This window comes from Erinaceus europaeus, chromosome X (genome assembly GCF_950295315.1).
Source record: "Erinaceus europaeus chromosome X, mEriEur2.1, whole genome shotgun sequence".
NCBI classification, from domain to species: Eukaryota; Metazoa; Chordata; class Mammalia; order Eulipotyphla; family Erinaceidae; genus Erinaceus; species Erinaceus europaeus.
Window position 1 is genome coordinate 50,025,597 of NC_080185.1, and position 18,266 is coordinate 50,043,862.

At 38.8% G+C, this 18,266-nt stretch overlaps 1 protein-coding gene across 1 annotated transcript in view; it reads left to right on the forward strand.

Annotated features, from left to right (window-relative positions):
* LHFPL1 (LHFPL tetraspan subfamily member 1) overlaps positions 1-18,058 on the forward strand; it is a 91,286-nt gene extending 73,228 nt beyond the window's left edge. Inside the window, exon 4 of the mRNA XM_016193787.2 lies at positions 17,799-18,058. Within this exon, the coding sequence (XP_016049273.1) occupies positions 17,799-17,974 (176 nt within the window). The 3' untranslated portion in view covers positions 17,975-18,058. The remainder of the gene's footprint in view (positions 1-17,798) is intronic.
* The last annotated feature ends 208 nt before the right edge of the window (positions 18,059-18,266 follow it).

The following is an 18,266-nucleotide window of genomic DNA, read 5'->3' on the forward strand; positions in this document are numbered from 1 at the left end:
AGAATGTGAGCTCATATCTACAGGGATTCAGAGGTCACATAGGCTCCTAAGCTGAATATGGGCCCCAGATCACATCAAATTGATGGGGTTTACAATGAACAATATTTATACACCTTTCCACATTTGGGAGCCACTCTCTTCCCTGATCCAGCTTTCTGGTCCTTCTTCCAGCCATGACAATAATTAGGTTCCACCTGCATATCAGATTTCAGGCTCAGAAAAAAACAAATAAACAAAAATTAGTATAGCCACATGGAATATAACTAAAATATGACTACTAGCTCTCTATAAAAAGGAGACCTCCCACCACCAACTTTTCATCTGCACTATTCCAGCCATTAGGTCCATGATTGCTCAACAATTTGTTTGGCTTTACATGTTAACTCTCTTTTCAACCACCAGGTTCCAGATGCTAGCATGATGCCGACCAGACTTCCCTGGACAGACAACCCCACCAATGTGTCCTGGATCTCTGCTTCCCCAGAGCCCTTCCCCCCTAGGGAAAGAGAGAAACAGGCTGGGAGTATGGATCAACTTGTCAATGCCCATGTTCATCAGGGAAGCAATTACAGAAGCCAGACCTTCCACCTTCTACATCCCACAATGACCTTGGCTCCATACTCTCAGAGGGCTAAAGAATAGGAAAGATATTAGGGGAAGGGATGGGATTCATAGTTCTGGTGGCGGAAATTCTGTGGAGTTATACCCCTCTTATCCTATGGTTTAGAATTTTTTATTTATAAAAAGGAAACACTGACAAAACCATAGCATAAGAGGGGTACAACTCCACACAGTTACCACCATTAGAACTCCATATCCCATCCTCTCCCCTGACAGCTTTCCTATTCTTTATCTCTCTGGGAGTATGAACCCAGGGTCATTGTGGGATGCAGAAGGTGGAAGGTCTGGCATCTATAATTGTTTCCCCACTAAACATGGGTGTTGACAGTCAATCCATACTACCAGCCTATCTCTCTCTCTTTCCTTAGTGGGCCAGGGTTCTGGGGAAGTGGAGATCCAGGACATATTGGTGGGATTGTCTGTCCAGGGAAGTACCATTGGCATTATGGTAGAGTCTGGAAGCTGGTGACAGAAAAGAGAGTTAACATATAAAGCCAAACAAATTGTTGATTAACCATGAACCTAAAGGCTGGAATACTACAGATGAAGAGTTGGGGGTGTCTCCATTTTGTAGATAGCTAGTAGGCCTATTTTAGTTATATTCCAAAAGGCCCATAATCAATTATGTGTCACAATATATTTTATTTTTTAGTTATTTATAAAATGGAAATATTGACAAGACCATAGGATAATATTAAAGTGTGTAGTCCCACACCACATCCAACAACAGATTTCTGTGTCCCTCCCCACTTATCTCCCGAAGATAACCACAGTATTTCTCACAAAATCTTCAAAACATGTTCTTTGCTTCCACATCTGAGTATAGCCATCTGCTAGTTGTCTTCTATTTCTTTTTTTTAATTTAATTTATTTATTTATTCCCTTTTGTTGCCCTTGTTGTTTTATTGTCATTGTTGGATAGGACAGAGAGAAATGGAGGGAGCAGGGGAAGACAGGGGGGAGAGAAAGACAGACACCTGCAGACCTGCTTCACCGCCTGTGAAGAGACTCCCCTGCAGGTGGGGAGCTGGGGGCTCGAACGGGATCTTTACACCGGTCCTTGTGCTTTGCGCCACGTGCGCTTAACCCGCTGTGCTACCACCCGACTCCCTGTCTTCTATTTCTTTACTTATTTCACTAAGCATAATCACCTCCTGTTCCATCTATTTTGTCCCAAAGAGCACAATATCATATTTTTTCTTTTTTTTTTATTTAAGAAAGGAGACATTAACAAAACCATAGGATAAGAGGGGTACAGTTCCACACAATTCCCACCACCCGATCTCCATATCCCACCCCGTCTCCTGATAGCTTTCCCATTCTCTATCCCTCTGGGATTATGGACCCAGGGTCATTTGGTTGCAGAAGGTGGAAGGTCTGACTTCTGTAATTGCTTCCCCGCTGAACATGAGCGTTGACTGGTTGGTCCATACTCCCAGTCTGCCTCTCTCTTTCCCTAGTAGAGTGGGTCTCTGGGGAAGCAGAGCTCCAGTACACACTGGTGGGGTCGTCTGTCCAGGGAAGTCTGGTAGGCATCATGCTGGCATCCGGAACCTGGTGGCTGAAAAGAGAGTTAACATACAAAGCCAAACAAATTGTTGAACGACCATGGACCTAAACACTGGAATAGTGCAGATGAAGTGTTGGGAAGTATTCCCTGCAGACTCTTATGTACTTCAGCTTTCAGGTATATATATTTTCCTTAGCTTATGGGCACGTGTGAACATATGCTCTATCTCAGGGGACCTGGAATATATCTAGGTTTGGGGACTTTACTGGGGAGTGGAACACCTGAAATGGAAGTAGAGAATACTATGAAAGGAAAGAGCTCACCCGAGTGATGAAGCTGAAAGGTTGTAATTCAACACCTGAAGTCTCTGGACACAGTGGCATTTCTCTATGCAAACACTAAAACTGAAGAAGAAGACATCCAGAAATCACTCCCATTCACTGTCACAGCAAAATCAATAAAATACCTAGAAATAAAACTGATCAAAGAAGTGAAAGACTTCTATACTAAAAACTAAGAGTCACTATTTAAGGAAATAGAAACTGATACCAAGAAATGGAAAGACATTCCATGGTCATGGATCAGATGAATAAATATCATCAAAATGAATATTCTCCCCAGAGCCATATACAAATTTAATGCTACACCCATCAAAGTTCCAACAATCTTCTTTAAGAAAATAGAACAAAACCTACAATCATTTATCCGGAATCAGAAAACACCTAGAAATGCCAAAACCATCTTGAGGAAAAGAAACAGAAATGGAGGCATCACACTCCCAGATCTCAAACTATATTATAAGGCCATCATCATCAAAAGAGCCTGGTACCAGAACAGAAATAGGCACACAAACCAGGGGAACAGAATTGCAAGCCCAGACCTAAACCCCTACACCTATGGACATCTAATCTTTGATAAGGGGGCCCAAAGTATTAAATGGAAAAAGGAGGTTCTCTTCAGTAAATGGTGCTGGAAAAACTGGGTTGAAACATGCAGAAGAATGAATTTGAACCACTTTATCTCACCAGAAACAAAAATCAACTCCAAATGGATCAAGGACCTGGATGTCAGACGGGAAACTGTCAAATACTTCGAGGAAAATATTGGTTGAAGACTTTTCCACCTAAACCTCAAGGGCATCTTTGATGAAACAAACCCAATTGCAAGGAAGACTAAAGCAGAAACAAACCAATGGGAGTACATCAAATTGAAAAGCTTCTGCACAGCCAAAGAAACTATCACACAAAACAAAGAGACCCCTCACAGAATGGGAGAAGATCTTCACATGCCATACATCAGACAAGAGAGTAATCGCCAAAATATGCAAAGAGCTCAGCAAACTTATCACCAAAAAAGCAAATGACTCCATCCAAAAATGGGTAGAGGATATGAACAAAGCATTCACTTCAGAGGAGATCCAAAAGGCTAACAAACATATGAAAAACTGCTCCAGGTCGCTGATTGTCAGAGAAATGTAAATAAAGACAACATTGAGATACCACCTCACTTCTGTGAGAATGGCATACATCAAAAAGGACAGCAGCAACAAATGTTGGAGAGACTGTGGGGACAGAGGAACCCTTCTTCACTGCTGGTGGGAATGTAAATTGGTCCAGCCTCTCTGGAGAGGAGTCTGGAGAACTCTCACAAGGCTAGACATAGACCTTCATATGACCCAGTAATTCCTCTCCTAGGGATATACCCCAAGGATTCCATAATGCCCAATCAAAAAGATATGTTTACACCTATGTTCATAGCAGCACAATTCATAATAGCTGAAACCTGGAAGGAACCCAGGTGCCCAACAGCATATGAGTGGCTGAGAAAGTTGTGGTACATATACACAACGGAATACTATGCAGCTATTAAGAACAATGAACCCACCTTCTCTGACCCATCTTGGACAGAGCTAGAAGGAATTATGTTAAGTCAGCTAAGCCAGAAAGAATAAAGATAAGTATGGGATGTCCCCATTCATCAACAGAAGTTGAGAAAGAAGAACAGAAAGGGAAACTAAAAGCAGGATCTGATTAAATCTAGAGCAGGGCACCAAAGTAAAAACCCTGTGGTGAAGGGGAGGGTGGCCATTGGGATTCCTGGTGTAGAAGGGGGGTGAGGGGTGGGGGGTGGTTGGGATGGGACACCATTTTTTGGTGGTGGGAATGGTGTTTATGTACACTCCTATCAAATTGTAGACATATAAACCACTATTTAATTAATATGAGAGGGCAAAAATTGATCATATGTCTAGAACTTCTTAAAACACAGACTGAGTCTTTTTAATACATAGGTTGTCTTTGATAAGTTGACTCTCTCAAAAGCCTAGACCAGGGAGAACAGAAGTAACTGGTAGCACAGCTATATACAAGATGCTGGGTATTATACCCCAAACCCTAACAAAGGGACTTTTCAAAGTTAACCCAATCACCAAATAATGTGATGATAACAATAACTATCCCTTGTCTTCTTGAACCCTAAGACAGCATGAACCTCACATTTCCACTATAAAGCCTATATTTTCCCCCAGTCCTGGAACCTTAGGGTGGGGCCCACTTTCCTGCATGCTTCTCTCAATCCAAATAAAATAATATTGCATCCGCGGATTGCACCTCAATCAACACAACGAATGCCACCCCAGCATGCTTCACTTCAGAAAATATCATATTTTATTATTTGGTAGTTTAACTACCAAAATGGTGCCAGTTGCAGCTAAGCACAGCTACCTAGGTCCTGGGAATCTCTCCCTTACCAGGATATTTTTTTTTTCCTTCTACTGATCACATGTGGCTGTACCACTTATGCCTAAGTGAGTTTCTTAAAAATTTACATTTGTAAATTGATGAGTTTTCAGGTGTTTTTGTTGCTTTAACTATTTGGTCAGTGGAACAAAGTGTAGCAGTTGCTAACTGGCTGTGCCTCTGGAAGTTGGCTGGGGATTATTTCCCTAACTTGCATTGTGTGTGTGTGTGTGTGTGTGTGTGTGTGTGTGTGTGTGTGTGTGTGTGTAGGGAGGCGAGCTAAGGTATTTACAGGGATTTGGTCTGTGCCGTGTCATATAGGTATAGCTTTTCCAGTTACCAACATTCACCACCAGTGTGGTGCATTTCTTTGAAATGACAAAACCATATTGATACATAATGAATGGTATTTCAAATCTATAATTTTCCTAAGGTTGACTTTTGGCTTACAAATATATATGCATATATCCATCATTACAGTATCACCTGGACCATTTTAAGTACTGTAAAAATATCTGTGCTTTGCCTATTCTTCTTCCCCATATCCTAACTCACTCATGGAATCAATCATTTCAGTATTTCTGTAGGCTTTTCTTAATAAGAACACATTGTTGCAATTATACAGTTTAGGTTTTCAGAAAGGCTTGGACTTAATAATATGAATTTAAGATTCTAATATACATTTTCATAATTTTAACTTTCTCTTAAGAGCTAAAAGTATTCCATTGAATGAGTTTACTACAATTTATTTACTCATAATTCATTGAAAAACATCTTGATTGCATCAAAGTTTTGAGAATTAAGAATAAATCTGGTATGAACATCTTTGTACAGGATTTTGTGTGGATATACATTTTCAATTCCTTTGAATAAATACCAAATAATAGGATCTTTGGATTACATGGTAAGCATATGTTTAGTTTTACAATAAACATTCAAACACAATCTGAGAAATTATTATTTTTAAGTAACATTTCCTCTTTCTACCAGAGAGACTATTCTTCAGACACATTTTTTAGTGTTGATTCCTAAGCAGACATTTAAAATATCCCCCCCCCCCCAACTCATAGTCTTTTTTAGACTTTGTCTACTTCCAAATTATGATGCCCAAACCAAAAACAATTGTTTCAGGCTAACATTGCCCTGTAATTCTTTTTTTTTTTTTTTTTTTTGTCTCCACTATGAATCTATTGCTCCAGGAGGCTATTTTTTTCCTTTTGTTGCCATTGTAGTTTATTGTTGTTGTTGTCATTGCTGTTGTTGTTGGATAGGAAAGAGAGAAATGGAGAGAGGAAGTAGGGCACCAAAGTAAAAACCCAGTGGTGAGGGGTAGGCATGTAGCTTCCTGGGCCAGGGGGGGGTGGGAGTGGGCGGGAGGGATGGGTCACAGTCCTTTGGTGGTGGGAATGGTGTTTATGTACACTCCTAGCAAAATGTAGACATATAAATCAGTAGTTAATTAATATGAGAGGGGGAAATCAATTGTATGTCTCAAAGTTTCTCAAAAGACAAACTGAATCTTTTTAATATATAGGCTATGTATTTGATATGCGGACTCTCTCAAAAGCCTAGACCAAGTAGATTAGAAGCTTCCAATAGCACAGCTATATACAAGATACTGGGTACTGTCCAGCAAACCATAACAAAGGGACTTTTCAAAGTTAACCCAATTAACAAATAATGTGATGATAATATTAACTATTGATTGTCTTTTTGAACCCTAAGACAGCAGGAACCTCACATCTTCACTATAGAGCCCCTACTTCCCCCAGTCCTGGAACCCTTGGATAGGGCCCACTTTCCTGTATGCATCTCCCAATCCAAACCAAATAACATTGCATCTGCCGATCACAACCTAACCAAAGCAACGATTGCTACCTCAACATGCTTCACCTCAGAATGTATCCAGAGACTTCACGTCTGGAATGACAACCCTTCAGCTTCATTACTCGGGTGAGACCTTTCCTTTAATAGTACACTCTAATTTCATCTCAGGTAGTTCACTTTCCAACAAAGTCCCATAACCTAGATATACACCAGTTTCTGTGAGAGAGAGCTTATGTGCACACGTATCCATAAACTACTGCAAAATATATACCTGAAAGCAGGACTACACTAGAGTTTGCAGTGAGTACCTCCCTAACACTTCCTCTCCACTATTCCAAGCTTGGGATCCATGATCGCTCAACAAATTGTTTGGCTTCATATGTTAACTCTCTTTTCAATCACCAGGTTCCAGATGCCACCAGGATGCTAGCTAGGCTTCCCTGGATTGAAGACCCCACCAATGTGTCCTGGAGCTCAGCTTCCCCAGAGTCACACCCTACTAGGGAAAGAGAGAGGCAGACTGGGGGTATGGACCGACCAGTCAACGCCCATGTTCAGCGGGGAAGCAATTACAGAAGCCAGACCTTCTACCTTCTGCAACCCTCAACGACCCTGGGTCCATGCTCCCAGAGGGATAGAGAATGGGAAAGCTACCATGGGAGGGGGTGGGTTATGGGGATTGGGTGTTGGGAATTGTGTGGAGTTGTACCCCTCCTACCTTATGCTTTTGTTCACTAATCCTTTCTTAAATAAAAAATTTAAAAAAAAAAAGAAATGGAGAGAGGAGGGGAAGACAAAGAGGGGGAGAGAAAGATAAACATCTGTAGACCTGCTTCACCACTTGTGAAGCGACCTGCCTTCAGGTGGGGAGCCAGGGGTTCGAACTGGGATCCTTATGTTGGTCCTTGCATCAGTCCTTGCACTTGGCATCATGTGCACTTAACCCACTGTGCTATCGCTTGATCCCTGCCCTGTAATTCTTAATGATCTATTGACAACTTTCCAGACAGCATGTCCCTGAATTGCACAGAATTATTGCTCTGGGGAGCTGTCAGCTTGAGTATCAGACTGAATTATCTGTTTTTTAAACAGCAGAGCTGAACTATCATAACTTAATAGTAAATCAAAGAAAGTAGAGTCAAACTCCAAACCAATTGATTTGCAATTTGGGATTAAATATGACATGATTTAAATGTCAGGCCCACTGCTGAATGATGATTTAATAACTCATATGACAGATCATGTCATCGTAAATTCAATGCTGAAGTAGAAAGATTCACAGAGTGTTAGGAACAGTGCAGAAGAACACAAAAAGCAATGGGCTTATTTCTGGAGTCATCCAGAAACTTTAGCATAAAGCTAATTTGAAGTTAGGATCTATTCTCTTCCTTTTTTTGCCATCCAATCCTTATATTCAAGAATACCCATGCACACATGTACTGGCAGTCCTCTAGATTGAAGTCAGCTCACTGCAGTAGTTTTTGAAGACATAGTGAGTCCCTTGATCACTTCTAGCATGGAGACTCAAATTAGTTAATTTACTCTGAAAGTCAAGATAGTCATGAGTCTTGTTTTTTCTCAAGGAGTTTTCAAGAATTTATTCAGCCATCTTGCTTTGTCTTTAGGCATGTTGTTAATTATCTTCTCCCTTTTAATGAGTGAAATAATTGAAATCCAGTAGGTGAAGCAATTCATTTAAAGACTCTAGTTTCTTGACTCAGAGGGATTAAATGTTTTCTTCAATTCATTCTGAGACTCTCCTTGACAATCCCCAATTTCTCTGAAATAGAATACTGGAATGTTTAAGACCAAGTCCAATACCAGTCATTTTTGTAGGTCAACAAGAAATACACAGTTGTTCTTAAAAGAGAAAATTCTGGAGCTGATGAGTGGTGCACCTGATTGCCCACACATGTTACAGTGCACAAGGACCCAGGTTCAAGTCCCTGGTCCTCACCTGTCAGGGGAAAGCTATACAAGTGGTAAAGCAGGACTCCAGGTGTATCTCTTTTTTTTTTATATTAACCATGAGAATAGCGAAAACTATAAATCATTGTGTAGTCTCAGTTACCCAAGATAATTATATTATGTGTGAGCTTTCTATTAAATCTGTCTTCAGTCTATACAAACAGATATGGCAATACAGAAAGATAAATTCAATAATTTCCCCCTTATATGTAATAACCACATGTATATATAGAAAATTCTCACTTGAGCATATGTTCACACGTATCCATAAACTACTACAAAATATATACCTGAAAGCAGAAGTACACTAGAGTTTGCAGTGAGTACCCCCCTAACACTTCCTCTCCACTATTCCAAGCTTTGGGTCCATGATTTCTCAACAATTTATTTGGAAAGTGAACCCCACTCTAAGGTTCCTGGACTGAGGGAAATATAGGCTCTATAGTGGAAATGTGAGGTTCCTGCTCTCTTAGTGTTCAAGAAGACAATAGACTGTTATTGTTATAATCACATTATTTGGTAATTGAGTTAACTTTGAAAAATCCCTTTGTTAGGATTTGCTGTATAATACCCAACATCACCATAATTTATGTCCTTCGACATTATTTGTATATATCTGTGCCATCAGTTGCTTCTGTTCTCCTGGTCTAGGCTTTTGAAAGAGTCAACATATCAAAGACTCAGCCTATGTATTAAAAAGACTCTGTGCTTTAAAAAGTTTGAGACATACAATCAATATTTCCCCTATCATATTAATTAAACTGTGATTTATATAACTAAAAATTAATAGGAGTGTACCTAAACACCATACCCACTACCAAAAGACTGTCCTACCTCACCCACCCACACAAACGCCTGCCCTGCTATCCCAGGAAGCTGAATATCAAGCCTCACCCTCCCTCCAGGGTTTTTACTTTGGTTCCCTACTCCAGAGTTTGTCAAATCCTGCTTTTAGTTTCCCTTTCTGTTCTTCCTTCTCAACCTCTTTTGATTAGTGGGATCATCCCATACTCATCTTTATCTTTCTGATTTAGCTCACTTAACATAATTCCTTCTAGCTCTGTCCAAGATGGGTCAGAGAAGATGGGTTCATTGTTCTAAATAGCTGCATAGTATTCCATTGTGTATATATACCACAGCTTTCTCAGCCACTCATCTGTTGTTGGACACCTGGGTTGCTTCCAGGTTTTAGCTATCACAAATTGTGCTGCTATGAACATAGGTGTACAAATATCTTTTTGGTTGTGTGTAATGATGTCCTTGGAGTATATCCCCAAGAGAGGAATTACTGGGTCCTATAGAAGGTCCATGTCTAGGTTTGTGGGAGTTCTGCAGACTCCTCTCCACAGAGAATGGACTAACGTACATTCCCACCAGTAGTTCAGAAGTGTTCCTCTGTCCCCATAGCCTTTCCAGCATTTGTTGCTGCTGTCCTTTTTGACATATGCCATTCTCACAGGGGTGTGGTTGTATCTCAGTGTTGTCTTTATTTGCATTTCTCTGACAATCAGAGACCTGGAACAATTTTTCATGTGTTTGTTAGCCTGTTGGATCTCTTCTGTAGTGAATGTTTTGTTCATATCCTCTGTCCATTTTTGGATGGGGTCATTTGCTTTTTTGGTGCTAAGTTTGCTGAGCTCTTTGCATATTTTGGTGATTACTCTCTTGTCTGATGTATGACATGTGAAGATCTTCTCCCATTCTGTGAGGGGTCTCTTTGTTTGTGTGATAGTTTTCTTGGCTGTGCAGAATCTTTTCAATTTTATGTAATCCCATTGATTTGTTTCTTCTTCCGTCTTCCTTGCAATTAGGTTTATATCATCAAAGTTGTCCTTGAGGTTTAATTGGGAAAGTGTTCCACCAATGTTTTCCTCTAAGTATTTGATAGTTTCTGGCCTGATATCCATGTCCTTGACCCCTTTGGAGTTGATTTTTGTCTCTGGTAAGATAAGGTGGTTCACTTTCAATCTTCTGCATGTTTTAACCCAGTTTTCCCAGCACCATTTATTGAAGAGAGCCTCCTTCCTCCATTTAATACTTTGGGCCCCCTTATCAAAGATTAGATATCCATAGGTGTGGGAGTTTAGTACTGAGCTTTCAGTTCTGTTCCCCTGGTCTGTGTGCCTATTTTTGTTCTGGTACCAGGCTCTTTTGATGATGATGGCCTTATAATATAGTTTGAGATCTGGGAGTGTGATGCCTCCATTTCTGTTTCTTTTCCTCAAGATGGTTTTGGCAATTCTGGGTGTTTTCTGGTTCTAGATAAATGATTGCAGTTTATGTTCTATTCTCTTATAGAAACTTGGTGGATCTTTGATGGGTGTAGCATTAAATTTGTATATGGATCTGGGGGAATATTCATTTTGATGATATTAATTCTTCCAATCCATGAGCATGGGATGCCTTTCCATTTCTTGGTCTCATTTTCTATTTCCTATGTCCTCATAGTTTTCAGCACACAAGTCTTTCACTGCTTTGGTCAGCATTATTCCTAGGTATTTTATTGATTTTGCTACAACAGTAAATGGGAGTGATTTCTGGATATCCTCTTCTTCGGGTTTAGTGTTTGCATAAAGAAATGCCACTGATTTTTGTACATTGATTTTGTAGCTTGACACCTTGCTATATTGCCTGATAACTTCCAGTATTTTTTTGCTGGATTTTTTAGGTTTTTCTATCTATATTACCATATCATCTGTAAATAATGAGAGCTTGAATTCTTTCCTTACAATCTGTATTCCTTTGATTTCTTTCTTTTGCCTGATTGCTATGGCAAGAACTTCCAATACAATGTGGAAGAGTAATGCTGATAATGGACAGCCCTGTCTAGTCCCCAACCTGAGGGGAATGCTTTCCACTTCTGTTCATTGAGTATGATGTTGGCTGTAGGTTTACTATATATGGCCTCTACTGTCTTGAGGAATTTCCCATCTATTCCCATTTTTGTAGTGTTTTGAGCATGAATAGGTGTTGGATTTTGTCAAAGTCTTTCTGTGCACCTACTGAGATAATTAAGTGGTGCTTGGTTTTGCTTGTATTGATGTGGTCAATGACATTGATTTACTTATGTATGCTGAACCAGCCTTGCGTTGCTGGGATAAATCCTACTTGGTCATGATGAACTTTTTTTATATATACTGCTGTATCCGGTTGGCCAGGATCTTGTTTAATAATTTGGCATCTATGTCCATCAGAGTTATTGGTCTGTAGTTTTCCTTTTTTGTTGTGTCAGTATTTGCTTTTGGTATCAGGGTGATGTTGACTTCATTGAAGGTGGAAGGGAGTGTTCCTGTTTCTTCGATTTTTGTGGAAGAGCTTTAGAAGTATAGGTACTAGCTGTTTCCTTGAAGTTTTGTAGAATTCAATTGTGAAGCCGTCTGGTCCAGGACTTTTGTTGTTGGGAAGATTCTTAATAATTGTTTTGATTTCATTGTCTGTGATTGGTGCATTTAGGTTTTGTAGTTCTTTTTGGTTCAGTTTTGGAAGGGTATATGTTTCCAGGAATTCTTCCATTTCTTCCAGATTCTCTAACTTGGTGGTGTATTATTCTTCATTGAAGTTTCACATGATTTTCTGGATTTCTGTGGTGTCAGTTGTGATATCTCCTCTCTCGTTTAGAATTCTATATATGTGGTCTTCTTCTTTTTTTTTTTTTTTACTGAGTTTGGCTAGGGGTTTGTCAATCTTGTCTAATTTTTCAAAGAACCAACATTTGGCTTCATTGATCTTTTGTATGGTTCTCTTATTTTTGACGTTGTTTATTTCTGCTCTAATTTTAGTGATTTCTGTCCTTCTGTTTGCTTTAGGGTCCCTCTGTTCTTCTTCCTCTAAGTCTTTAAAGTGTGCAGTAAGGTCATTTATTTGAGCTTTTTCGTGTTCTCTAATATGTGATTGTATGGCTATGAGTTTCCCTCTCAATAGTGCTTTATCTGTGTCCCAAATATTTTCATAACCTGTGTCTTCATTTTCATTTGTTTCCCAGAACATAAAATTTCTTGCTTGAATGCCTCTCTGACCCAGTAGTTCTTAAGCAGTATGTTGTTGGGTTTCCAAATATTGTGACTTTTAGTAATTTTATGTTTGTTGTTGAATGTTAGCTTTACTCCACTGTGGTCTGAGAAGATGCTTGGGGTTATTTCAATGCTCTTGAATTTGTGATACTGTCTTTGGGGCCATAAATATTGTCTATCTTTGAGGATGTGCTGTGTGGATTTGAAAAGAATGTGTATTCCAGTTTTGGGGGTGAAAGACTCTGAAAATGTCCAGGAGGCCTAGTCTTGTCCATCTCTTCATTAAATTCTCTTGATTTTTTGTTGATTTTCTGGTTTATTATTCTGTCTAAGTGTGAGAGTGGTGTGTTGAAGTCTCCCACTATTATGGTATCACTGTTGATGTATTTTGCAGTTCTTTCAGTAGGCGTTTGTTGTATTTAGATGGTCCCTCATTGGATGTATAGATGCTAATAATTGTTAAATCTTCTTGGTTCATTGTTCCTCTAATAATTATGTAATGGCCTTTCCTATATTTATTACTTTTTTAAAAGTTTATGGAGTCAGAGATGAGAATGGCTGTTCCTGCCTTTTTTTTTTTTTTTTTTTTTTTTTTTGGTCCATTGGCCTGTCGGATAGTTTTCCTTCCTTTCACTTAAGTCTGTGTCTGTCTTCTTTGGTAAGGTGGGATTCTTGCAACTACCAGCACATGGTTGGGTTGTATTTTCTGATCCATCCTCCCACTCTATGCCTTTTAAGGGGTGAATTTAATCAATTGACATTTATTGATATTATGAATTGAATGTATTGTACTGTCAACAATTCAACAATTTTTTTGATCTGATATACGGCAAGTATTATGGTGATGTTCTTTTTTATAAGAGGTCTTTTACTACCTCTTTCAGGGCAGACTTGGTGATGGTTGCCTCCTCTAACTGTTGTATGTCTGAGAAGTATTTGATCCCTCCATCTAGTTTGAATGAAAGTCTAGCAGGATACATTATATTTGGCTGAAACCCTTTGTCATTCAGGGCTTGATAGATATCTTGCCACTCCCTTCTGGCTTTTAGAGTTTGAGTGGAGAAGTCTGCTTACAGTCTTATGGGTTTTGCCCTGTATGTGACTTTTTTTTTCTTGCAGCCATTAGGATCCTCTCTTTATCCTTGATTCTTTTAATTGTAACTATGATATGTTAGTGTCTTCAGGTCTGGTTTGATTCTGTTTGGGACTCTCTGGGTCTCTTGAATATTAATGTCCTTTCTGTTGTTCAGGTCTGGAAAGTTTTCATTCATTATTTCCTCTAGAATATTTACTTACCCTTCCTCTCTTTCTTCCTCTGGTATTCCAATTATATGAATGTTACTTCTTTTGAGATCATCCTATATGTTTGTGTTCTTGTTTTCAGTGACTCTCAATCTCTTTTTGAGCTCTTTTACCTCTTTCTTTGTTTTCTCTAGCTCATTTTCTGTTTTCTTCTAGCTAATTCTGGTTTTTGCTTCTGTTAATCTGCTTCCCTTCCCTCAGCTTCTTTCTTCAGTTCAGTTATAGTATTAGTTTGTTCTATTGATTGGCCTTTTAGCTCAGATATTTTAGCTTTCATTTCTCTAATTACCTCTAGGTTGCTTGTATTTTCATTGTGGTTCTCCTCTGTTGTTTCCCTAATTCTGGTAGCCCTTTACTCCATAGTTGTTTTCATTTCTGTGATTATTAAGTTTACTACTGCTTGCGTTCTTTTCTTATCTATCATTACTTCTGACTGATTTGGAGTTTTTTTTCAGATCTCCTGTCTTGATTCATTGTGGTATCAGTTTTATTTGCTCTTGATTTAACTTTTTTTATTGATGTGATTTTTATTTTTCTGTTGTTATTCTTCAGTTATGTTTTGAGTGCAAACCTAAAGAACTTTATGACAAGTGCATAAATCACAACAATAGTAACTGAGGCAAGGATTGATGCAGTTCAACCAAAACCATTTAGCCAAACAAAACCTACAGTCCAAGAATAGCAACCAAACAAAAGAAAAAGAAAGAGACAGGAAAAAATTGAAAGCAATAATAGACAATTATGCAAATCTACTGTCCACTATAAATTCTAGGTATAGAAAGGGGAGAAAGGTAAGTAGAGAAGACCCACACATATAGAGTCCACTCTGAGTCAGATTTCTTCCCCAAAATAATTCACAAGCAAGTATCAATGAATTCAGAAAACAAAATAAGGAGGAAGGAAGAAAAGAATTAAAAAAAAAAGAAAGAAAGAAAGAAAGAAAAAAGAAAGAAGAAAATAGGAATAGCAGTGAAGAGAGTTTTTTTTTAATTAGCTAGGAGGAGGGAAAAAGGAGAGTAGAGAGAAGAGGTAGAGAGAAACAAGTTCCTATCACAATTTATAGGACACCCAGTCACCTAGCAATGGAAAAAATAGCAATGGTTAATTTTGGTCAACCTAAAGAAGGTGGATGGAAAAGGGATACGTGTACATAATAATAGTAGTAATAAAATAAAGTAGAGTAGAAAATCCCTGACAGTAAGTCTACAGCTTGGGCTGCTCGATTGGCTGCAAGCAGCCTGAGCAAAGACAGTCAATTGTGAGAAATATATATAACCCCCCCCCCAGGTAGTCTTTCCCAGGCAGGGATGAGACTCTGATTGGTCAGGTATTTTGTCACTCAAATAGAGCTCCAGCCACTTAAAGAGAGAGACAGAGACAGACAGAGAGACAGAGAGAGAGAGAAGTTAAAGGAAGAGGGTTGGAATGACACCCCTGATGAGGCAGGAATCTTGGTAAAAAAAAAACCAAAAGCTCAGTGGGGAGCCTTCTAGGAGCAGCTGGGCTCCCCTGCATGTTGGTACTAGTGTGGGGGGAGCTCAGAAATAGTCATAAGATTTTCCTTTGTCCCCCTGACCTCTGTTTGTCACCCCAAGAGAGAGTTATATTTTTATAAAATATAAATATGAATATATATTTATATATAATATAATATAAGAGATAATATATAATATTATATATATATAATATAAGAGAGTTATATTTATATGACTGTATTTTGGTGTTACTCTGACCAGGCCATGTTCATCCTCCTATAGACATCCCAGTATCCTACCCTTTGCAGGGGATTCCAGGTTGCAAGCTGCTACCTCTTGGAGCTCATGGCAGCTGTGGCTCCAAAGTCACCATCTTGGCTCCGCCCCCCTTTACATTCTTAAGAGTGTTCTCAGGCAATTATAGAAGCCAGTCCTTCCACCATATGCATCTTATAATGACCCTTGGTCCATGCTCCGAGTGGTTTAAAAAATAGGAAAGCTGGGGAGTCGGGCTGTAGTGCAGCGGGCTAAGTGCAGGTGGCGCAAAGCACAAGGACCTGCATAAGGATCCCGGTTCGAACCCCGGCTCCCCACCTGCAGGGGAGTCGCTTCACAGGCAGTGAAGCAGGTCTGCAGGTGTCTATCTTTCTCTCCTCCTCTCTGTCTTCCCCTCCCTCTCTCCATTTCTCTTTGTCCTATCCAACAACAACAACAACAATAATAACTACAACAATAAAACAACAAGGGCAACAAAAGGGAATAAATAAATGAAATAAATATAAAAAAAATTAGGAAAGCTATCGGGAGAGGGAATGGGATATGGAGTTCCAGTGGTGGGAATTGTGTGGAGTTGTACCCCTCTTATCCTATGTTTTTTGTCAGTGTTTCCATTGTATAAATAAAAACTTACAAAAAGAAATAAAATACGTGAAATGCTTAGAAAAAAAAGAGTGTTCTGAGGAAGATATGAACTGTTCAGTAAGAGAAAGGAAGCATTTTATGATCAAATAATGTACATGAATGATGATTTAGTAGTAATAAAATTATGAAGTGGTAACATGTGTAATAAATTAGTTTGATATAAATGAGAATTCAAAGCATCCTGGCAAGGAGTTATGTTGAGTTCCTAATATGATGTGTTAAGGAGTCAATTAGAAAGTTGAAAACAATATTCACTGGACACCAAGTGCAGAGAAACAATTTATTATTAAAAAGAAAAATATAATGAAGGTAATTCTTGACATCCTGTCTGACAGACTGTGGTTGGGATTAACTTTCTGCAAGATTGTGAGGTAGGTGAAGGTCATTGTCTACCTCTTTTCTCATGAAACATCTGTAAATTTTGCTGCTGCTTATCTACCATAATTTCCAGAGTTCTGTTAGCTTAATCACTTTATCAGTTAGTTGTTACTTTGATCCCTCATAAAATAATAGTTGCTCTTTCTTTAGGCATTATCTTTCTTTGAGAGGTTTTTGAAGAAAAATACAAATACTTGAAAGGAATAAATCCACCTCTGATGCGTGAGGAAGTGGATTTCTTGAGCAGGTATCCATTTGCATTCTTTGAGCTGAAATTGCCTCATTTAGAAATTAATATTCATTCCAAACTATAGTTTCTCCTTGACTGTTGAAAGTCTAGGTTAGGATAGAGATTTTGCCTGACAAATCTCCCGATGATACAGGACATAGTTATTTGAAAACAAATATAGGTTTAGGGCTAGGATAAACAAATGAAATCAATACAGCTCATGTACTAGTAGTATATTTTTGTGATTGAATGTCTGGATATTTAGAGTCCAGATGATGCAGAGTTCATAACTTGGTTCTAACTAATTTATAGCTATGCATCTTTTCACAATTTATTTTCTAATATGTTAATTTTTCAGAGAGAGAGAGAGAGAGGATGAGTTCTGAACACGTCACTGATCCTTTATATAAGATTCTGAGAACTGAATGTGGGACTCCGTAAATACAAGGAATACTCTTTACCCTCTGACCCATTTACAATTAATTTAATCTGTGAACTGGTTGCTTCATCTCATATAAAACAGGTGTAATAAAATTATCTATCTCGTAAAGTGACTGCAATGAATAAAGAACAGCTTTGCATCTGACACATAATGAAGGTGTTTTCATCACTGCCATCAATCACAAGACCCTCCAGGTTAATCCTATAATGCAATAAACCTGTAATCTTATGAAGGCAAGGGCCAACCATCATCAAAGCAGGAAAGAAGAAATCTAGAAGCCAAGGTGTATTTACTTCTTTCTACTGTTACATTAACATATAAAATGCAGTGTATAAGAAGATAGTCCATTTATCTTGTCTCTGTTCCTGATTCTACAGGTACCTGTCAGCTTGGCTGGGCCTATTACTGTGCTGGAGGTGGAGCAGCTGCAACCATGTTGATTTGTACTTGGCTCTCTTGCTTTGCTGGAAGAAACCCCAAGCCTGTTATATTGGTGGAGAGCATCATGAGGGGCACCAATTCCTATGCTACGGTGCTGGATCTTAAATCTTAAACATTGGCAGAAGTGTTGGGAGAAGGAAAGTAAACTTTGAAAATAGAATAAGAATAAGCTAGTTGACACACATTTTTCCAGTAGTGTAACCTATTTTGCATGATTTTTAAAATTTTTATTAGTGATTTACGAAATTATGGAATGACAGGGGTATAATTCCGCACCATTCCTACCATCAGAGTTCTGTGTTTCTCTTCCCTCTGTTGGAAACTGAAGTAGCTCTTCCAAGGTCACAGATGTGGACTACTATTTCTATAACTATCTGTCTATATTTATATATATTCACCCATTT